At 35.7% G+C, this 24,344-nt stretch overlaps 1 protein-coding gene across 2 annotated transcripts in view; it reads right to left on the reverse strand.

Annotated features, from left to right (window-relative positions):
* Positions 1 to 24,344, reverse strand: part of PPFIA2 (PTPRF interacting protein alpha 2) — a 470,795-nt gene that overhangs the window by 25,871 nt on the left and 420,580 nt on the right. For both annotated transcript variants that reach the window (XM_068559618.1, XM_068559619.1), the window contains exons 22-23: positions 12,396 to 12,477; positions 7,942 to 8,142 (exon numbers count right to left, since the gene is read on the reverse strand). In XM_068559618.1, coding sequence (XP_068415719.1) covers positions 7,942 to 8,142; positions 12,396 to 12,477 — 283 coding nt within the window. The remainder of the gene's footprint in view (positions 1 to 7,941; positions 8,143 to 12,395; positions 12,478 to 24,344) is intronic.

Below are 24,344 nucleotides of genomic sequence, written 5' to 3' on the forward strand. Positions count from 1 at the left end.
CTCACATGGGATAGATTTAAAATGATACTTCTGTAATTATTAATCAGGAAAAAGGCTTAATCAAAATTTGCATTTCAAAGGTATCCGGCTATTGGATCCACTTTTTGTAATCATGGAGAACTGAATAAATTTGATCTGTAGAAGAATATTTTTATTTTTTTCTTCAGTAAACAAAGGTACATGTATTTCGTGTTATTACCAATATTTTGCTCACAAAGTTTTAATTCTTCAATGTCCTTGGAAAGAGAAAACTGGTTGTAAATACAAAGCTGAAAGCTCTATCATAACCTGTTTGGAAATCAATATCAGCTTTTCCCAAACGACCTCTTCCTTTTACAGTTCAGTAAATATGTTGTTTTCCTATATTCTTATAGAGAAAAAAGAAGAGAAATGCTATTTTGGAGTTAATAATAGGTATTTTTCCACTAAATATTGTCAGAAGTCACAAAACCTAGGTTTCCTAATTTTTTAGCAGTATCCTTCACTACTATAGAGAAGAACATTATGTAAAAGGAAATTTTCCCTCTAGCAGGCACTATTCTATTATGAAGTCTCATTTGCCTTCTAAAAAAAACAACCCACGATGTTTGTTTTATACACTGAAGTATTAATACATACAATTTCTAGACCGAAGTCCACTTAGTAACATACAGATCACTGGGAACCACTTCCCATCAAATTCCACCATTTTACTGGGAAATATTTATGAACATTTCAATATTGTCCAAGCACATCAATTCTATAGTTACAGTGGAATTTAATCTTATGTATTGCTTGTTACTTGTTTTGGAAGGGGTCTAGTTTCAAAGAATTGGAAGTAGCAAAGTTGATACCCTGACATAAGTCATCACCATAATTCTCTCTTGCCTTTTCTACCAACACATAGTACCATGTTGACTTATCTTCTATTATAAATAATGTAATTTAATATAATTTAAAAAATACGTATAAACTAAATTGATGAATATAATTTGACATAAGATAAATCTCATGTATAAGAGAATTACTCATATATATAGTTGAGTAACAAAACAGAGTTGAGTAGTAAATATTTATAATTATAAGTAAATCATATGGGCATAAAATCTCAAAGGATAAGCATCATATATATGTAAAGAATTCTCATTCTCCTACCATTTTGGAATTTTGAGTATATATGAGCTTTTTCCCTAAAAGATAAAACTGTGCACAACTGTAAAATATTCTGAGAATACAGCAGTCATCCATGTCATTAAATGCCCCTCCCTTCTATCCCTAGCTTCCAGGAATGGTGCTCATTATAAACAGAAAGTTGTGTATGAATATATGAATCATTAAATCATTTGGCAGAAATTGCTTTTACTGACTTTTTGAGCCGTGTACTATGTTAAAAAGAATTTTACACTCATCTGTCACATTCCCTTTACACCCAGTGACGACAGTGTTTTGCCTGAGTGGCTATACTGTTCAACGTGACCTTCAGTGACGGTTACCTGAGAGGAAATTCATTCAGGCCAGATTGTTTTACAATGATTTCTAAAGATTCGACCTTGATTGTGAATCCGAACAATGAAGATCTCCCTCCTTCTATAAGAAACTTGACCAGTATTATTTCATACTAGAATACATACATGTATAATCTCTTTCACAGGTTAAAGTCTATATTTGCCAGTCTATCACCATATTCTGGGGTGAGTAGGACTCTGCAAGCTATGGCTTTGTCTGTATCTTTACATGCAAAATGAGTATATATCCAGGGTAATTTTCTCAAGTATGGTTGCCAAACTTTCTGAAGTTGTAAGTTAGCTGTTCACTTATGCCCTGCAGTTTTACTTCTGAGGAGCACTGCCTGCTCTAGAGTCTGGTAAAGTAATCCATAAAATGACTTCTAAACAACCCAATCAATTAGGCATTAGTTGAGGTTTTAACAAGTTTATTTTATAAGCAAACCCATGTGTAGTAAGTCAAGTATTCAGATTTCTTTCTTTTTACCACCAGTTTGAAGGATGGAACTTTCAACAGGGTAAGTCATAAAAGGGTGCTTTAGAGCATGAGTGTTTCAGCAAAGAGCACATCTTAGAGAATAGCTAGAGTGGGACGCTTTGAGCAACCAAGGGACTCTGGTGCCTTGGGTCCAAGGATAAAGACAATGCAAAAAGTAGCTTGGATAAGCATAAAGGACAAGTATCATATAATTTGGTTGTGGTTTTCTGAGAGCCGCTGAAAATCATTTACATCAGTCCACACCGCAACCCCCAGTATCTGAGCTGGAGAATGCAAACCAGTAGACTTTTTGTGTGTGTGTGTGTGGCGAATACCATTTGAGTCTAGCAAATGATTCCTAAAATTTTAACTATCTGGAAATTTACCAAATTATAATCAAGAGGCTTGAGTTCTAGCAGTGCCACTTCTCAGTAACTACCCAGGACATTTCCTAAACCTCTCTAAATTTTAGATTCTACATCTGTTAAGTAGACTAAAACTGCATACTCATACTAGAAAAAATACAAATCATTTAAAATTATGATGTAATATATTCTGATACAGGGCTGGGACTAGGATGAGGTAGGTGAGGTGTCAAGGGGGCTACATTTAAAGAAGCACTCACTTTCAGGATCATGCAAATGCAAGATCGGTACTGACAGTGAGTGCCTCATTCAATTTTGTTTGAGGTGCCTTGCTGGCCTCACCTTAGTGAGGCACTAAGATGGAGTAGAGTATTCAGATAGTATTATCAAATGAGATCTAGTAGGAAAATTCCTAAAGGATGTTGAGAATTAAAGCACTTAACTAATTAAATCATTCAGGACAGAATTATGATGTAAAAATTAATATTAAAATGAGTTTAAGGGATAACTCATGAAAATTAATTGGAGGAAAAGAATTCTCTTGCTGTCAGAAATACAAAATAAGTAAAGCAGCCAGACCTCAGAATAATCCTAAACTTTATCTAGCTAGAAGTAACTTCTGTTACTACATAAGTCATTCTGAAGAATTTTTTACTTTATAATTGAATTACAAAGTAAATTAATTTGAAATTTACTTTTCACTTTCAAAATGGCCTAGATCCACATTTTTCCCTTATCTGAATTGATATTTCTCACCATAAGAAGAGAAATATTTCTCATTATAATAAGACTAGTTTTACACAATTATATTTCACCTTATTTACATTAAAGGTTGAGGCTTAGGAGGTTAGTAATAATGAAAAGTGGAACCAAAGTAGACTGGGAGAATGTTGCAAAAAAGAAGGAAAACTGGTAGAGTTCAAGAAGCAGGAGAGTACACTTGTTAGGAGCATAGACTATGGGGCAAAACCACCTGGGGTGTGACCTTAGACAAGTCACTTAACCTCTCCGTTCATCAGTTTCTCCCATTTGTAAAATAGATGTCATAAAATTACCCATCTCATAGCATTGTCCTGAGGCTCAAATGAGTTATTACATGTAGAGCACTTAGAACAGGGACTGACAGTAAGTACTCCACTGATGCTGGCTGTTACTACAATTTCATTAGAATTTTCATTAAACAATCTCTACCCAAGTAAATCTTTAGTTTAATAAATGCTATTTTCCCCATACATTGTGCTGAAGCCTATCTTATGCCTTACATGTCTGCTCAAATTTGCTGAATTATATGTTTACTAAAGATCATTTATATTTGTTGCCAAAACTGTCTACTTCCACTGCACTTTTTAAAAAATTAGGCAATTTAAATAAATATTACATATAGCCAAAATTAAATAAACTTGGCTCATGTGTGAACACTAAGTTGAATTATTTGGAAAGACCAGATAAAGGTAAATCTTAAAACACATTGTCAGTGAGATACAACTTCAGCAAAGTCTGGGGAAGAATTGGTAAATTTCCAGGAAGATTCTGCACTCACATAGCTTTTCAGGTATCTTCAAGTTATCACTTTAAAAAGAAACTCAAATTTTAAAAATTGAAGATGTTTAATGGATGAAGTTATTAAATAAACATAATGTGAAACTCCAGGCATTGGAATTATACTCAAAGAAAAGTCCTAGGGTTTCATCTAAATTTGCAAGTGCCTGAACATTTACATATTTTTACTTAAGATAAAATATTTAAAGTATTTATTTATTCTTTATGACACACCTCTTTAACCAAATATTTCAATTACCTGATATCTCCATCTCTATTCTATTTTGTAAGAGGCTTTCTACAGTAACTGTAGCTTAGGAAGAGGAAACAGAAAGCTGGAAGATTAGGGCTGGCCCAACGATATAAAAAATGTAAATAATATAGTAATAATAAATGTAAACATTAGATTTTTCTAATGTTAGCCCATTTCGTCTAGACAGAAAAGGAGGCAGAGTTCTGTTCAGTTTAAAAAAAAAAATCTAAGTATCTTGTTTTTTTCTCTTTAGAACTTGAGTGAATGAACAAGATACATCTTTCTTAGAACCCAAACCCAAACCTAAACACACGGAAAATCTTGTAGGATCAGAACTACGTGCAGTGTTCTAGAAGACATGATAACATTTCTTAAAAAAACCAAAAAAACAAAAAACCCAAACCAACTCCTTTTGAATTTTCAAAGTGTGAATCCTATTATATAATTTTAGGTGATGACTTTAAAATGTTTTCAGCTTCACTTTATGCAGTGGATTAATTCCTAGAAATTCACATGTAGTTTTTTTGCAAAGCAAATCATATTTGAAATATATTAGAAACAAATAAATACTTCCATGTAGATGGAGTAAAAGAAATAAAAAGCACTCAGTAGATTATTTTTAAAGCAAATAGAGACAATTTATCTCTTATGAAACTTGCATCAATATTTAGCAAAGGGCATATGTCTTCTGTGAATAAAGAGCTTTTACACATTAGTAAAAAAATGAATATTCCTATAATCCTATAGAAAAATGAAAAAGGTTATGAATAGGTAATTTATTTAAATGCTAAAATAAATAAGCATATGAAAAAATTTAACTTTACTAGTAATTTTTAAAATGTAAATTTAAGCAATGTAATCATTAACATTGACAAAGGAACAAAAAAAGACTATACAATACAATTTGACAATTAAGGTTCAAAAGTAATAAGAATATAAATGCCCCGTATACAAATATTGCTATGGAAATTACTACAGTTCAGTTAATGCAATAATATAACTACTTGCTTATCCACTATGGTATTAGAAATACAAAGAAAATTGTTAAATAAGCAAAATGTCCAATATTAGGGACTTGGTTAAATAAATTACGATATTTCCATTAAGGAGGTATGCTGCAATTAAAAATATTACAATTGCATACTTAATAAAATGGGGGAAATATTCATGCTATATTACTAAGTTTTAAAAGTACAAAATAATATATTATGTGAAAATAATTCATTTTTATAAAATGAGAAAGAAAATAGAATGAAAAGGTCTCTATCAAAAAGTTAATAGTGAAAATATTAATAATTTTAATAATTAACAATATATTACCTGTCTTTCAAATGTTAATTCCTCTTTGAAGCCTTATTCAACCAGAAGTGATTTCTCCTTCCTTTGAATTCCACGGCACTCTGCTTCTATCTCACATTAAGGAATTAAACTATGTCATCTTCTACTAAACCTGCTGGTGAACACATCTTCCTTTTCTTAGTTTGATTGCCCTCTCTGTAATCAGGGCATACATATCTCATATCCTCTATATTGGTGAGTAGAGTGACTTGTACAATCATCATTTTAAGATGCATATTTACTGACTATTTACAATTTGCCAGGCACTGAGTTAAGGCCTGGGGACTATGGAAAACCTGATAATATACTTGCTTGGCCTAGTGTGGGATGAATCAAGAAGAGAAAATTATAAAATAGCTTTTATAAGTATACAGAGTAGTAACTCAGGAAGGGAAGAAAACCCAGACTTTGGGGCTTAGTGAAAACTTTTTAGAGGAAGAACATTCAGGAATCATTAGATGAAGGATGAGTTGGAGAAGAATGGTGATCTTGGAGTGGAAAGAATGTTCTAGGCAGAGGGAAGAGCAATTGAAAAAGCTTATAATCAACCCAAATCATAAAAGTTTAGGAAACTGAAAGTAGTTCTGTGTTGTTGGGATCCTGATCTGAGGAAATAAAGCCTTTGAGGCGAACTGAGAATAGATCAAGAAAGGTTTCATAAGCTCTGTTCACATTTGGCTGTTTTTTGAACAACTGAGTATGTTCTTACCTTTAATAGCTTGTGATTTGAGTTCTTTCAGTTTGCTTAGACAGCTTTAGAAAAACAGTTGCTTAATTATTCAATTTTTCTTTAAGCAATAGGTTAGGATACTAAATAGAAATAATAAATTATATTCTTATTTTCATCTTGAAGTTGGGGCTTCTATTGCTCTTACTTTTGCAAGATTAGGAATTTTAAATATTTTTGTTCAAATTCGCTCTTGGGAGAAGAGTGCTAACATAAACCAGTCATGACACTTCTCCCTCATCTGGAAGTTACTCAGGACACTCGTCATCAGATCTGAATTCAGTTTACCGTGACTATTTTAATAGCCTTCTCAGCTTTTATTTTAAACATATTCTGAATTATTTTTTAGCTTCAGTAATATTTCAGCTATAGTATACAACATTTATATACATTTTAAAATGTTATACAAGTTATATATAAGAATTTGTTAAAGTATATGTTTTCTCCTAAATGTTTCTTAGGAAGAAGTTAAGATGGAATTACACAAGAAAGATAAACACTTTTTAAATTTGACCTTGTATTTCTAGCATTGGAATCTAGTACACTGGGAAGGAATACAAGAATATATGTAATAAATATGAAGCAAATTTCTCTAATTCATGGTCTATGTTTAAGACCACATGTAAACATTTATACTCAAGTTAGCTTTGTGCCTGAAAACTGAAATAAAGTAATATCACTTTTCTATCTTTTGCCCACTATTCAAACTTACCTCATTCTTCCATATTTTATTATTTTGCATAAGACATGGGACCAGAAAAATCCATTTAACAACAGAAATCATATCCTTTATCAGCAAAAGATATAATTTGGGAAAGGACTAAAGAAAGAATGAATATTATTTGGGAGTTTTTCCTCAGTGTTTGAATTTGTCATCTGGCATGCCTTTTTTTAGATATTTTGTTCTTTCCTAATATTAAGATAGGGATGAAATTATGAGAGAAATAGGGATTTATAAATAAAAGGCAAACAGGTTTTGAAGGAAGGTGATCCACTTGGTATTTATAAAACATTAAATACTAAGGTACTTTCATAATTATGAAAACTGCTTAAGAAGTAGTGAGTTTAGGGCTTCCCTGGTGGCGCAGTGGTTGAGAATCTGCCTGCCAATGCAGGGGACATGGGTTCGAGCCCTGGTCCGGGAACATCCCACATGCCGCGAAGCAACTAAGCCCGTGCACCACAACTACCGAGCCTGCGCGTCTGGAGCCTGTGCTCCGCAACAAGAGAGGCCGCGATAGTGAGAGGCTCCCGCACCGCGATGAAGAGTGGCCCCCGCTTGCCGAAACTGGAGAAAGCCCTCGCACAGAAACGAAGACCCAGCACAGCCCAAAATAAATAAATAAATTTAAAAAAAAAAAGTGTTTAAAAAAAGAAGTAGTGAGTTTGGCATTACATCTTCAAAAAGTACTAATGCCTATTGCTCATCTCCTGAGATGTTGGATTACATTAAAAAGAAAAATTCTGAAAAAGAGTAACCTCTTCGTCTTGTTGCTTGGGAGAAAAATCTAAATTTTAGTCTAGAGCCTAGCTCAAAAGTCTGTCTTGGTTGCAGACTTCAAGTCTGATAGGAATCACAGTTCCTCAGTTGAAAACCTATTAAAAGTAGCAGCAAGGTTAATGGAGAGCAAACTAAATCTCCTCAGAATAATTCATGCTGACACTGAAATGTGTGCTGCCACGATTTTGCTCTGCGGACTTGGAGATGCTGCTATTCACCCGGCACTGGGAGAGGGAAGGAGCACAAATGGACTCACAGTTCTGGATGTTGGAGGAGCTGAAGGACTGGTTAGGGAAACCATCTCCTGGATTGCTAGTCGGAGCTTTAAGCGATGCAGAGGATTGCTGATTCCAATTTCTCTCTGGATCTCAGTGTCTGATAAAGCAGACATAATGGCACCGCTCTTCACATTGGCTCGGCAGGCTGCCACGTACCAAGCAGGCATTCCCAACCAGAGCTGTTGGATAGGGAAAAATACATGCCCAGGTTATAATAATTGTTAACCATTAACAATGTCTATGTGCTAGACATTATTTTAAGTACCTTACTTGCATGAACTCATTTATTACCACACCCCATGAAAGAGATGCTATTATTTTTTCCCCAGAAGAGACAGATGCACAAAGACATTAAATAATTTATTCAAAAAAACCAGTTAGGCAGTAATGGAAACAAAGATTGGAAATGTAGTCTTCAGGGTCTGCAATTTAACAACTAATTTATATTATTAGGGATAAATATAACAGCTGCATCTCACCAAATCTCCTCTTGAGTTTAAGGACAAGAACAGCTACAAGCTGCATTTGGTAAAGGCTCAATTAACATTTGTTTAATAAACGACTTCAGTTTATAACTCTCCTTTGGAATTCTGAGTGCCTTTGATCAAAGGCTTTAATGTGGCTAAGCCACATTTCCAATCTATCTACCTATAGGTGTATGAACTCAATTAGATGCTAAATATGAAAATACTTTTTGGAGAATGAAATGCTGGGCTAATGGAAGAGGCTAACATTATAAACATCTGGAAAACATTAGCTAAAGAGAGTTACAAAATGAATAATGCTTTAGAAATTAGGGATTGTGATTCTTCAGCTTTGCTGTGAGGCTCTGGAAAGACAATTGAATTGGTAGTGCAATGAGCACAGCATAATGCCCGGCACATTATCTGCAGCACAGGGTGAATGCACTGTGTTGTAGCATCTGAATTACATACACTTAAATAAGGAATATTCTTTCCATTCCTCCCCCTCCCCCTCCATCATTAGCTATGAGTAAGAAACAGGGCACGTGCAAATGAGCAGTTTAAATCTTGGTTTTAAACAGCCAAAATACTGATTTTTTTTGTTGTTGTTGTTGATTTTATTTGTTGATATGAACAGATGGAGTAAAAGGAGAGAGCATGAGAGTGAGAAAAAGTGAGAGAGTAAGAGAAGAAAAACTATAAATCAGCAGTGTACAATGCCAAGAGCTCTGGATCAAGAATCAGAAGGCTTGGGCTCTAATTCCTTCCTTGTCATTGGCGAGTCAAGTAAGTCCTCTAAACCTCAGCCTTATTTTCCTCATTTGTAAAATGGAAGGGATTCAGCTTTATTATTTCTAGGGCTTGGTGTTACGCGGCTTCTAAGATTGCTCCCAATGATCTCACTTCCTGATATTCCTGCCCTTGTATCGTCCTCTTCCTCTGAGTTTGGGCTGGACCTGGTGACTTATTGTAATGAAAAGACTATGATAAAAGCGATGGGATCTGACTTTCCAGATTAGGTTATGAAAAGACTGTGGCTTCATTCCTGCCAGTCCTCTCCCCCTCTGTCTTCTCCGAGCTCTCGCTCTGGGGAAAGCCAGCTGCAGGGCTGTGAGTCGTCCTTTGAGATGCTCACAGGGAAAGGAACAGATGTCTCTGGCCAACAGCTAGCAAGGAACTGAGTCAGTTTGGAATTGTATTTCCCCAAGTCAAGCCTTGAGATGACTGCTGTCCTGGCTGACACCTTGCTCGCAGCCTTGTGAGAGACTTTGAACAGAGGCGGTAGCTAAACCATGTCCAGATTCCTGACCTACAGAAGCCAGGAGGAAAATAAATGCTAAGTGTTGGGATAATTTGTTACATGATAATAGGTAACACTGATTTTTTTTTTAATTAAAAAATTCTGCCATGTTAAAGGGTTGCTTGCCTCTGTAGAGGAAACACAAAAAGTCAAATCTTTCAGTCAATGTGGCCTGGGCTGTGACTGAGATAAGAGAAGGAGAGAGGGGATATAGGTACAGTGCATGACTGAATATAGTATCTCCTACAGACTAGGCAAAGGAATTGACCTTGCCTTGACAGATATGATTAGCTACGACAGAAGATGGGACTTGACTTCATAGTTTGTAAACTCAAGTTGTTCAAAATAACTAAACATCTAAATATACCTTCACTGGACCCTAAAGATTGTCACCTCTTTTCATCTCCTCTATGCTAAGATATTTGGATTTCCACACTTGTTAACATTACCCAAATGCTTGCCAATACATGGTTACCAAGGTCATCCCTGATTAGACTTCTACAAAGTTTTTGGTGTCGATAAATGGTGTGTGAAGCATCAGACTTATTTGTTCACATCACTCTTAGTGGGCTGTGCATTGAAGGAGATACTAAAGGAGGTGAAAGTTAAGAGCTCTCATTCATTGGATAACCCACCTCATTCATCTTGTTTATTCCATTGTATAATTTCACTTATTATACAACACTGGTTTCCTTGTTGTTCCCTGGAAACAGCCCAGGCCTTTTTCTGCCTCAGGACCTTTGCATCTGCTGTTCCCTCTATTTGAATGCTTGTCCCCCTATCTTCACATGCCTTACTCCCTCACATACTTTAAATCCTTACTCAAATGTCTCCTTCCCTCTGAATGTCTCTTCCCCTCCTTCCCATAACACCAAGCAGACATTCTTTATCCCCATTCCTTGCCTTATTTTTTTTCCATGGCACTTAGCTTCGAACAGAGTGTCATTTACTCCTCAATCTGTCATCACATGAAAGAAAATAAGCTCAAGGAGGACCAATGTTTCATATACATACTCTGTTCAGAAGTGCATTTGAATTATCTAGAACAAAGTCAGGCACCAAAGAGGTGCTCTGTAAATAGTTGTGAAGTCACTGTATAAAGTCATTTTATAAAGTCACTTTATGGAACACATTATGAGCAATTTCTGCGTGCTCAGGATAGTTTTAATTAGCACAAACTTCACTGCCTGTCATTTCCTAGCCCCTTAATGTCAGTAAATCTGTTTTGTTTTGCTTTTTTAATGTATAAAGGATTTGTTCATCACTTGCCAAAATAGCAGTTAACTCTCTGTCAAACTGCAGCTCATTTTACTGGAGTGAAACTGAACAAAGAATTGCTCTCAATTTTGAGGTGGGCTTTCTTAAGCATTTTGTCTTATAATTGATTTTTAAAATATAGTAATTTGAAAGAAATATTTGGAAGAAGCAGCTCTGATCACTAATAAGTTAAAAATTCCCTGACTGATATAAAAGAATAAAAATAAAGCAAGACACAGCCTTCTTTCACTCAGTCCAAGAAAAAAATGCAGCATGTTTTTATATTTATCTGTATAAGATTATTTTTTAAACTCAAGTGAGTTTTGATTGTTCCTTATTGATTAATTCATTAGCTCTGGATGTGATATGATAATGAAGGTGGACAATTTTATAATCCCGAACCTTTTAAAACCATGGGTTTTAACTGCCTGTGCCAAGCAAGAAAAGTTCATACAGTCAGTCCCTTGGTACCCTCAGGAAATTGGCTCCAGGACACCCCATACCAAAATCCGCAGATGCTCAAGTCCCTTACTGTTGGGCTCATCATCTTCGGATTCTGTCTCGGATTGAACGTGTTTGGTTGAATCCACGATGGGGAACCCATGGATAGGGAGGGCTGACTGTATTCTTCTTTGCCTTGACATCAGCATATCCTAGCAGCTACCAACAGCCCACATTAGAGAACTGAATGGAAGGGGCAGTGAAAACTATTGATAAGTGGTATGAAGGGGCCCTTCGTGGTCAAATATGTATTTCGTTCACTGTCCTGGTCTGCTCCTGCTGCCTCCAAGCTGATCAAGTACTAACTCACTTTTCCAGACCCTTGTGTTATGCAGGAAATGCTGAATGTAGTTTTTGTTTCATTAAAACATTCAGTCTAGACACAGAAGGGAACAAGGGGATGCATCTTCTCCTGCATAACTCCAAATGTCTAAATCTAGCTGGCCCCTAGTCTTAAAGAACTAGTTTCAGAAATTACACTACAAGCAAAGGAATGGCAGCAATATCTTGGATAAGACAGAAGTGTTAAATATATGGAGATGCCTCTTCTCTGTTAACCTGCTGATGAGGAAGGGCTCTGGACTGATGTACTGGGACAGATGTTTTCTTGCAACAACAGAAGTATCACTCAAAAACTGTTTCTTGATTTACTCTAGATATGAAGAAGTTAGAATTTACCAAAACTTTCTTTTATCTCACGGCCTGCTTCCTTCTGCCACAATCACAAGAAAACATCAGAGTAAAATCACAAGAATGCCCATGGGTCCCTAGATAAAGCAAATATTCTCTTTATAAGTTATTCCAGACTATTGGAAAACTAGGATGTCAGGAACCGGTCTTTACTTGTCTCTAAAAATACTATCAAGTTAGCAGTGACTGGATTAAGAGCCTTCTGGTTTAACTCTCTTACCTCTAACCACGCGACTACAGTGGGCCCATCCCACTGGGCAAAAGGTAGTCCCTTTCTCCGAGCTTCTTCTAGAAGTTCATGCCTGAAGTATACAGCAAAGATTATTAGTCAGGTAATATGGGAAAAGATGGCTGTGATTATTTTTAATGACAATATTTTTTAAAAACCCAATAATCCTTTATAAACTTTTTATGAGTTAATACAGAAATAACAGAAATCCTTCTTCCTTTGAATAATACATGCAAATCATCCATTGATTTTATTAGAAATGAAACACTGACATCTAAAAATAATTTTCCCCAACACTTATTCACTAAAATTCAAACATTAAATGTTAATGGACTAAGAAGCTGAATTTTATTATCAGCAAATATCTTATCCCTTAAACAAGAAACTGGCCAACATATGCATATTCTGGCATGCACTACAGGATCTAAATGAGGCTTCTTCCATCTGTCTTGCCTGTTTCCCTTGTTATTTCAGTAGTAGATAAATGCCTGTTTATAGAGGCAGAAGATCAAGTTGGTCATTTTAGCCCCATTCAAGTGATATGCTTGATTTTAGTATGCTCTCTGGGTCCAGGTGGCTATCTCAGGAGTTAGTTTTTTGTATAGACTACAAAATTACTTCTCATTTGAAGAGAACTCCGAGGTAAATTGACTTCCATCACTACAAAGCAATGTAAGGTGTAAAATTCAATAGTACACTTATTTCCATTTATAATCACTACTGGTTTTAATGAAAGCAAAACATCTCAATGACAACAAATGGTTGTTTCTGATAACAAAAAGTTGTAAAGAACCTTGACAAATGCATCTTTAATCACTATCTCTACTACTGACCCTTGACATCCATCTACAAAACCAATTGCAGATCGCTCATGATTGAAATAGCAAGTTTCTGTTTTCTTTGAAACTCAAATTGATATATACCTGGCCAGGACTATATTGGAAAATATATTCTCTATTCCTTAGATGCATTGATCTTACACACACATTTTTACACATATTGCTTTACGTTGACTGTGTGTCTTTCATGCTTAGGAACTCCAAAATGAAGCATTTAATTATTTCCTACTACCAAGTGATTAATTGTTTATTGTGGTGGACTATAATATGTTAAAATATATAATAAAAATGCCTTTATTTTTTATTTATAGCAAAAACTTTCCGTGTCTGTGATGGATGCTACCAAAAAAAATGCAGTGTGACAAAGAACCAGGGAGGCAAAACAAAAATTAAAGTTATAGTAGATGAAGAGACACATAAATCAACTGCTCTTTCATTTCATGGGATAGCAAAGAAGCATGTAAAGCTATTCAGCACCTGGGAAAGGGAACAGCGACACTGGTGCCATGAATCCAAGGTGAAACTAGAGGGGCTCCCTCACCTGGCTTGCTTTACCCTCACCCGTTCCCTCAGGCTTCCCAGTGACATTCCTTCACTGAAAACCAGATTTGAATAGCATAGTCTCACTGTGACAGATATATTGACAGAAATGGGTTGAAGGGTTAAACAACCAACCATCAGGTACTTATTGAGCACCTATTGTGAGCTGAGACCTGTGGAAATACAGACATGCACCCAGTTTTCCAGGAGATTCCTGGTTACGTAGAAAAAGCAAACACATGAAACTGTTTAAAAACATAGTACAATGTACAATTAGATGCCAAAACTCAATGATGCATATTCTGAGGGTGAGGATTTTGCAGAAGGGGTTAGTAGCCATGGAAATGATCAGTGAAGGCTTTGCAGCAACTGAACTGACTTTGAAGGGCTGGTGGGAAGGAGTTACAGATGACGTTCCAATCTGGATGAGCAGTAAGGGTGGAGGGTCAGAGGCAGGACTGAACACAGAATACATGCAAGAAAATTTACAGTAGGCTTCCACAGAGCCAAGAGCATTATTGAGAGTTGTAATATTATATCCATTAGGGAAAAAAATACTTCCAGTTATGTGACAGGTGAGTGGCATTAAAGGGGAAGAAACAAGTATACATTTACAACTGGTTTTTGCTACATTTAGCAAAAAAGCAAGTCAACATGCACTCAACACCTAGGAAGCACATAACATTTTCACAAGCGAATTACATGAGTTGTACATACGCCATTTTTGAAAACTAGAACATTTTAATTCTGACTAGCTCCTTAATAAAAAAAATGCACCACATGAGCTGGAGTGATCCTATTAAAAGTTAAATCGGATAATGTAACTTCTCTGCTCATAACTTTCCAATTACTACCTGTCTCACTGAGAATAAAAGCTCAAGCAGCTGTTAGGATCCACCTTACCCTCTTCATCTCTCTGACTCAATTCCCATCTCACTCCACAACACTGGTTTCCTTGTTGCTCCCTGGAAACAGCCCAGGCCTTTTTCTGCCTCAGGACCTTTGCATCTGCTGTTCCCTCTATTTGAATGCTTGTCCCCTCTATCTTCACATGCCTCACTCCCTCACATACTTTAAATCTTTACTCAAATGTCTCCTTCCCTCTGAATGTCTCTTCCCCTCCTTCCCATAACACCAAGCAGACATTCTTTATCCCCATTCCTTGCCTTATTTTTTTTCCATGGCACTTAGCTTCGAACATACAGTGTCATTTACTCCTCAATCTGTCATCGCATGAAAGAAAAGAAGCTCAAGGAGGACCAATGTTTCATATACATACTCTGTTCAGAAGTGCATTTGAATTATCTAGAACAAAGTCAGGCACCAAAGAGGTGCTCTGTAAATAGTTGTGAATGTTGAACATGTCAGCCAGTATTTATATTTAGCTGCTTCTTGTTTCAGTAACTTGCATCCTGTAATGTATTTTTTAGTCCATTTTTTTAGCCACTTTGTCAGCATAGCACCCATTCCACACGATTCCAAGAGTCTGATCTGGTTTGCGACCCCTGATAGGAATCTGGTTGAGGTAATCCAGTGTGTTCAAATAATCCTATTCTCTTTTTGAACAGAAATTTATCATACAATTGTTTGAGAAATCATTGGATGATGTAAACCTTGGAAAATTTTTCTTTTTTTTAGCTTTGTTTATTGTGTTAAAAATCACAAACTCTTATAGCACAATAACTTTAGTAAGAGTTTGCAAAGATAATGAAATAAGGGAGCTCAAGTCCAGTGGATTCTGACCTTTGGTCCTCAGCTGGCAGGGCTAAATCCCAAGTAGAGGCCTTTGAAATGACACACTTGAAGCTGTGAGAAACAGGCCAGTCTGGAGTGGATGACTGGATTTTACTCTAGGACTGTGTGCTACATGATGTTAACTCCAGACCTGTTTTTCCTTAACCCAAGGGCAGTTTTAATTATGTAAAGAAATGCATTGAAATTCTCAAAGCAATATTACATTTAATTCTTCTCTATTATAAAAAAAGTCTGCATTATACAGAATTTATAAGAGACATATATCTGGGCATATTGGCTTGAGAGAGAGGCACTGCGAGAAAAATAAAGCAATATGAGTAATGCTCTAATTGCTGGAAATCACTGAGTTTAATACATGATGATTTCATAACATTATTAAGGGCACGTATTGCATTAATTTCATGGGGCCATGCTTGTTGTCATTAGATATTTTGAAGTCACTGTCAGAAAAATATTAGAAATACTAAATATAAAACTGATTTGGCTCAAACAAGCATTTTGTATATACTGGTGTTCTCTGTTCGTCCAGTGCATGTGTAGAAATTTATGCATTCTCTCTGTACCCCAGATTCAACCTTTTCAAAGGTTCAGTGACAGTTCTTCCAGAGCGATGTCATAATCACATTCCCCAGTACACATCTGCGTCTGAAATTACTGTCTTTCTATTCAGGCCTGAAGAAACATTTTTGCCTCCCTCCCTTCCTTCCTTCCTTCCTTCCATCCTTCCTTCATCCCTTCTTTCCTTTTTTCTTCCCTCCCTTCTTTCCTTTCTCCCTCCCTTCTTCCCTCCCTCTCTCCCTCCTTTCTTTCCTTCCTTCCTTCCTTCCTTTCTTTTAGACAATCTAATATTTAACCATCCCTTCCCCTCAAATCACTTATACATTACTATAGTTATGGGCACCCATTTTTGTTTTAAGTTTTAGACCAGATTTTAGAGGACATCAGTAGCACTTCCTTCTAGAGGAAGTTTCAGGTACAGGATTGTCATTTCCTGTGTGGAAACAAAAAAAAGAAAAGTACTAATTGTAAGGGAAGGTCATTTTGAATCAGAAAAACTTCTGAGTCACTGAGTATTTTCAGGGAACACATTCTTGTCTGCAATAAAGAATACCATTAGATTCCCTCCAAAGGCCTCAGACTCTCTTGATAAGGGTGTCAGTGAGTTACTGTCAATGGAATGTGACACATTAAGAAGGCCCAGCACTTGGGGAACGCTCAGGTGTGTGAGTAATTGTCAAGTTCATACAGAAATGTGCAGAGGGCAGCCTGCACTTGCTTGTGCCTGATCTGAAGACAGGAACAAAGTGTGGGCACCCTAGTAATGTCTAGACCCAAGGATTTCTAGATAAAGGATTGAGAATGTCTAAAAATGTAAATAAATCAAGGGTATTTTCCAGGCTTGTAGTTCCTAAATCCTAATCCAGACTAATTTAAGCAAGTATGATTTTGCTTAAATGATTCCATCCAAATAGAAATGTCTGGCTCCTCCTCTTCAGGTTTTATGTCTTCCTCCCATTATTTCAGTTTTGACCTCATAGGTGGAATATGCTTACATTTCTAAGCTCTGTTTCCTTCACACTAAACAATATCCACACACCTTCCTGTCTTGTCTTCCCACTCACTTTATCTTGATTTTCAAGACACAACAAAAACACTTCCTCTCAGAAGCCATCCTACCCTGGACCCAGGGGCAATATTTACTACTTATTTTTATAGGCCCCTTAGTACTGAACAATTTTCCCTAGAATATCTTTAACATTTTATTGAGTCAGAGATTTAGTCAGTTTTATTTTTTGTTTTGAGGACAAAAACCAGACACGTGGTAGGTCTATAAAAATCTAATGACTGACTGCCTAACCTAGTCTGGGGGCATACAAAGTCTCTGTTCTCGTACCCTTACAGTTTGGGAGAACAACTTGTAAATCAACAAATTCAATAAGATGATAAAACTCTGAGAAATGAAATTCGTTAGTTACTCAAAAATTCACAAACCATGGGGGCAGGAAAGTCTCCTTTTCCGTATTTTTCCCAATGTGGATGGTTCATTGCTGTCAGTGAAAAGAGACTTTATTCTCAGACCACTTAGCCTAGGATGCTATTTTGGGACTGCCAATTTGCGACATGACTGTCTAAATACCATATGGTATCATTTCCTTTGTCACTCAGACTGGCCATTTCAGTCACCCTCCATTTAATGCCTGTCAATTTCCCATTCATACTTTGTATTTTATCTTCTTTCACTTTCTATTTTCACTGCCATTATTCTTTTTTCTGTCTTTTAACTGGCCCCACTCTCCAAGCTTCTTACCCTTGCAATACACTGCCATGAAAAAAATCTGCTGTCATGGCAGAGTAGGTAATACAGTGGGCTCTGAAGTGGGAATGCTTGGGCTGGATTCCTGGTGCCCTCCCTTCTTAGCTGTGCATCCAAAGACAAGTCACTTTACCTTTTTGTGCCTCAGTTTCCTCATCTGTAAAATGAAGTTGATAACAGTACCTACCTCAGAGGGTTGGTATGAGAGTTGAATAAGAAAATATATGTAATGTGATGACAACAGTGACTTGTACAAAGGAAACGGCCAATATGTGAGCTATTTATCATTGCACTATCCTCTGAAAACCCTTCAATGGTTCCTCGAATGCCTAAAGCATAATCCTTAACCTGGATTACAAAGACTGAAATCGGTTTAGTCTTGGTTTTCCTTTCTAATCATCCTTCCTTATTTTTCACTAGAACTGAAAACTTACTTTGGCAAATAATATGAACATGAATAATTCCATCTTTGCAAGTACCATCTTCCAGAGTTGGTAAGTTCTTTCTCTTCTTCTTCCACTATCAAAATCTTACTGTTTGCCTAAATCATAAAACTTCCTTTTATTTTTGATCATCCCAGATCCCACGATGACTTTTTTATCTTTCAAAATCTGGAAACTCATAGTGTCAGCATCGCTCATAAAGACTGCTGATGAGCAGCACATACATGGGCCTCATCTCCCACCCAAGACTAAAGTCCTGGAGATGAGAGTTTGCTCTTCTACTGCACCATGCGTTTTTCTTTGCAAGATCTAGCCAAGAATATCTTTTGAAAGATTGCTATTTTGTAATCCATGAACTCTCAGTGTTGACAACCATCCAGGATCCTTGATCAAAGGGCAGCTTTTAAGTATTCTATGTCTTCGTTAATATCCAACTACTTATTACACCTTAAAAAGAAGTAAGAATTTTGCTTACCTGTTACACAGATTGGCTGCAGGAAGAAATAAAAGTGCCCTCTCTAACATTAAATATGACATTTTGTAAACTGATCAACTATTACCAAAGCTTTTGTTCAAATTCTCATTTGTAGATCATGGAAATGAACTCCCAGAGTCTGCCTCTCCTTTGGTATTCCCTACCTCTCATCCTTGTTCCAACTTCCAGAAAGACCTTTCTAAACACAAATATTTTTGTAAGAGTTGCCTGCTTAAAAATCTCCCCCTTGAGGTTTTTAAGCAGGCAACTGAAAATATAGGTCAAATATCTTAGCTCAACTAAAAAGACCCTTGGTGATCCGGCCCTTGGCTATCTCCCAGCTTCTTCTGCTCAAGCAATACTGAAATACTTGCCATTTTCCAAATACCTCATTCTATTTTACCCTCTATGACTTTGTATGTGACTTTTTCTTCTGCCTAGAGCATCCTTCCTTGCATCATAATTGTGACAAACTCACACTTATCTTTCTGACAAAATTTATGCTTTATCCTTCCTGTTAAGATGCCAAGACCTTTCACAGGGAGAATTAATTTTCTCTTCTACACAAATATTATAACTTGTGTATACTCTAGTTATTGCACTTACTATACTTCTCATTTAAAATTTAAAATTGCATTTAAATGTAATTAAATTGTATTACAATTGAATACAGTGAGTACTATAATAGAACTTTATCTAATGTGCTCTCTTGTTCATATGAACCACTTCATATCCTTCTGAGATATAATATCATCGTTTGAAAGACCAAAGTTTCTATATGCAGGCAAATTAGGGTTTAGATCTCAGATGATAACAGCTGACATGCATATATCACTTACGATGTGTGAAGCACTATCCTCAGTGCTTTATATGTGTAAGTCATTTAATCTTCAGGACAATCCAATAAGATACATATTGATACACATTTGCAGATGAGGACACTGAAGAAAAGAGGCCACTTGGAGCACACAGTCAGTGAGTGCAGAGCCAGAATTTGAGTGCCAGTCACCTGGTCACAGAGTCAGCCTCTTAACACCCCACACTATCCTTTAGCTAATTAACCTCTCTGAACTTTTCATAACCGTAAAAGGAAGATAGTAACAACCACCTCTTTGTTAGAATTAAAGACAATGATAGTTTCCCACCTTTATTTCTCTCCTTTTTATTCATTCATATTTAGGCATACATTTATGTGACTTCCTGGCTAATATAGATAGTCTTTACCCCCTCACTATCACACATTTCAGTCCTCAACCCTATAAGAGAAAAAAGGAGCTATGACTTTTCTTTTCTTGCTGTTCCCTACTACAAACAGGCTCTGAATCTTGGCCAGAGGAAGGAGGTTAGCCCCATTTATATAATCAGGATGGAAAAGCTGAATTTGTTGTAATTTGTTTCAGTTCAATTAATTTTGTATTATTGTAATACAAAGTAATTCTCTGGTTGAATAATTTAACTTTAGGGCTTATTTACTTACTGTGGCACACAACAAGTACTTACTTATTGATACAACCAGGAGAAATAAATATGTGGCTCGATAAGAACCAAGAATGAAATATAAGTCAAAATAATTTGACAATTGAATCTACTTCTTAACAGTGTAGCACAGAGAATAAATCTTCCCTACATAATATAACAGTAAATTTACATAGACTTCACACCATTATTAATTATAAAATGTATCTGGTTCCAATAAACTTCAACAGTCAAGAGGGTAAATAGAACATGATCTCCTCAAATTTCAACCAGACAATGAGCTATAATCTCATCATTCAGAAATCTATATCTGTTGATCAATTCCATGAAAATTAAAATTACATATTTGAGAAACTGTTTGAAATTCTGGTCAGCAAATATGAAGGAAATACGGTGCCACTTCAAATTTTTTAAATTCTGTAAGCTGAAAATGTATATCTTAATTAACATAATTATTCTAAACAGAAATATATTACAAATCCCAATCAGCTGCTTCAGACATTGATTACCTAAGTAAACACATTTAGCTCCATAAAATTAAGAGTTTCAAATCTGACATTAACAACTTTGACTTGATTTTGAAAGCACGGCATGCTGCGGTTTTGTCTGTGTGTAAGTGCAAGTGTGTGTGTTTGTGTATCCTGTTATGGCACATTTTCACATGTAGTGCATATAAAAGTCCATTATACATTTAAGAAGTGTTTTATTTAGATTCTCAGAATACATGCTAGGTTGCTTGAAATTATTTGATTACATAAAGCCAAAGTTCATTCATGTTGAGACCTTTTTTTTCCCCTGCAAGCTACTTGAAATGGAGGGCACAGTCTCAGGAAAGAAATTTATTTGTGAATTTGAGTAGGGATTTACATAATTTCACTCCTCATTTTATTTTGAATTTAATCACTTTCAAAACCATTGAAAGGGTATAAACACACACATGCACGCACAAATGCGAAGGAGCAATACAATTACTCATGTTGTTATTAAAAACTAGAGGGGCTTGTATTACTTTCCAGTAAACAGTTTCACTTTTGCAAGACACTGTGGTTTGTTCTTCCCAGTCCCTTCCTGACTGTAAATTGGGGACTTACTGGAGGAACATTGGTAATTTTTCAGGTTTATATGGATGCCATTTAGACTAGATTGCTTTAGTGCTTCATCTAATTTTGAGCCCTCTTTAACTCAGATTTGAAGTTTATAGTTTCTATGCTTCTGAGATTATTCATATCTTCTCATACTCTTGTGAGTATTGGGAAGTTGACAGCAATATTAGAAAGTACACAGAATATAAGTCAGTCACTCAAAAGTATGCAGCAAACACATGGGAAAGTTGGGGCTTAAAGTCTTGTCTTCTGATTCCTAATTCAATATTCTTTACACTTCAAATCTTCCCACGTCTTTACTATGTTTGTACTATCTTCTCCTGACATTCAACCTCCTAAGCTTTCTTTTAGCAACTGTACTAAGGGAATGATTTTGAGGTCTTAAAATGTTTAAATTCCAGGAGCATGTGCAAGACAAAAAATTGAATTTTCCAATTAAGGTAATTATATCAGTTTCTTAAAGTCCATAAATATTGATGCATTATGAATCTATTATTTTTCAATATTTCATTCAAAAAGGGATGGGGGAATGAAGTTGTATTTCTTGACATTATTTTCATTATTTCAATTTCCTCATGAAACTTAAAATCATTAGGCCAATAATTCATGATGACATGAAAATAATGCTTTAAAAATCCAATGTCAGAATATCGATTGTTTTTAAAAAGTAAGATCTTACAACTTGCATTTGGCCAGCATAGCTGAATAGTATTCTAGTCACAGCTTACCTTGCATTTGCAAGAACATGTCCTAGAATTTAATATCATAAATTATCCTTACTTGAGTAAATATTGCATTGTTAAATAATTAGTAATAGTAACTATAACTTAAAATTAGAGTAGGAAAAATATAACAAATATAAACCATATTAATGAACAAAGCACATGACCTTTATTGGTATATAAAATATCCATATTGCCAATTAGTGACACTCTCCACAGTTCCTGAATAATTGCATCTTATTGGAGCCATTTTACTTGTCCCCTCAAAATGTTTTGCTTTAAATGTAAAAGCAAAACCTCTCTCGATCTAAAGTGTTTTGTAGCTCACCATGTTACCAATGCAGACATTTACACGAAGGTAATATTTTATAATATTATGCATAATTTGTTTTACTTTGAAGCCCAGTTGGTTTTAGAAATAAATAACAAATTCTAAGTTTAGTTCAAAAAGCAGGATTTGAAATTTGAAACAGTAATCTTAGTAATATACCTTTTCAAAGCTTTAAAAATTAACTAGTAGTATAGGAAAGAAAAGAACACACAAAACCAAAGGGTTCAGCCAAAACCAAGGATTACTTTGGAATCTAAGTGTAAAAGTTCTTATGGGGAAGATCCAGCATTTAACCTTCTTCACGTACGTGTAGTTTTAGTAATCAACAAATAAACTTATCTCTTGAATATAATGCTGGTGGAGAACCACAAAGCACTAGGAAAAACATACAGGCAGTCTCAGCCTTGCAGCACAGTCAAAAGTACTCAAGTGGCCTGCAACTATTACTTAAGCCTCACTAAATGTCACACTAACTCCTAGAGAGTGACTTGAGAAACAGGGGAAATGTCATCTGGATTGCCTTTTGATATGCGTGTAATAGAACCGAAGAAACTGAAGTGCCTGAAAGGACAACATGATTAATTTGAATGTGAACATCATTTCTCTGAACCAATGATTCCCTTTATGGTAAGGAAATGAATACACTTCACAACTTTCATTTTAGGTCAGAGGCAGTGCAGCTTGTGTTACAACTGAAAAGAGAAATACTAAAGATAAAAGAAAAAGAGGATGGTGCCGAAAATAAACATGTTCAGCAGCCATTGTGATTCAACTTACCCTGATGTGCTTTTCATGAGATGAAGAAGGACGGATGGAAAAGAAAAGCACACAAATGTTAATGGATACATTTCAATCCAAAGAAAGCCATGGAATAAAACAAGAGCATCATTTCAGATGTGTGGAAGCTCAGATACGAGAAAGACATGGTATTTTTTTTTTTTTTCACCGTAACACACATACTCACTGCGTCCAAAAGCATAATCAGGCTGAGGGCAGTTCTAATAGTTGACCAGTAAGTCTGTCTCTTGAAAATGAGCCACTCTGAAACATGCATGACCACATTTTCCCAGCCTCCAGTAAACCCCCAGAGGAAGTCAGGCAGCTTGTTAAAGAATATTTTTCGCCTCAGGCTACTCTTTACAAATAGAAGCAGTAACTTACTAAGTGGTGCTCAGATTCTCATGCAGATTTATCAGCTTACTGTTAGACCTTAAGAAAAATACAGCAGACTTTTGGAAAGGCAGCAACTTGAAGAAAGCACTGGTTTGAGGGTCAGAATGTCTGGATTCTAGTTCACGTACGTGGTTTCGTCAAAATCACTAGTAGGTTCTGATGTTCCATCTCCTGAACTTAATTTGAGGCAAGAAGAAATTTGTACATTCCAGATCCATAATTTTATAATTCTAACAAGTGCTGTAACAATAATAATTATGTGCCACTAATCAGATCATGAGAAAGTATAAAAAAAATTCTATCACTCTTCTTCCCCTGCCACATGGAATTCTTCCTCCTCTATTTAACTGCCATAATAAATGTTGAGCTGTGCTAACTGGGTGTCTTTCAGTAGAAGCATTTATTTATCCGGACAGTTGTTTATAAATGTTGCTCTGAGGGAGAAAATGAACTAGATTGGTTCACCAGTGCTACCAAAAATCATCACAAAAACGTAGATTTAAATGTAGTGTTTGAAGTAGCCCACTTGTTCCCTGGATAGAATAGAGGCACTGGGAAAATATGGATTTTAAATAATCCAACAAAAGGCCATGAGAATATTATTTAAAATTTTCTGTACAAGCATAATAGACTAATTCTTAGAAAAATAAAACTTACTATAGGTCATAAAATAGAGTCAATATAACAAAATATGAAGCAGAGATTCCTATCTAAGAAATGAGGCAAGTTAGAGAGCTCCCTTTTTTATTGCACGATCATTATAAAGAAA

Source organism: Eschrichtius robustus, chromosome 13 (genome assembly GCF_028021215.1).
Source record: "Eschrichtius robustus isolate mEscRob2 chromosome 13, mEscRob2.pri, whole genome shotgun sequence".
In the NCBI taxonomy this organism is placed as follows: domain Eukaryota; kingdom Metazoa; phylum Chordata; class Mammalia; order Artiodactyla; family Eschrichtiidae; genus Eschrichtius; species Eschrichtius robustus.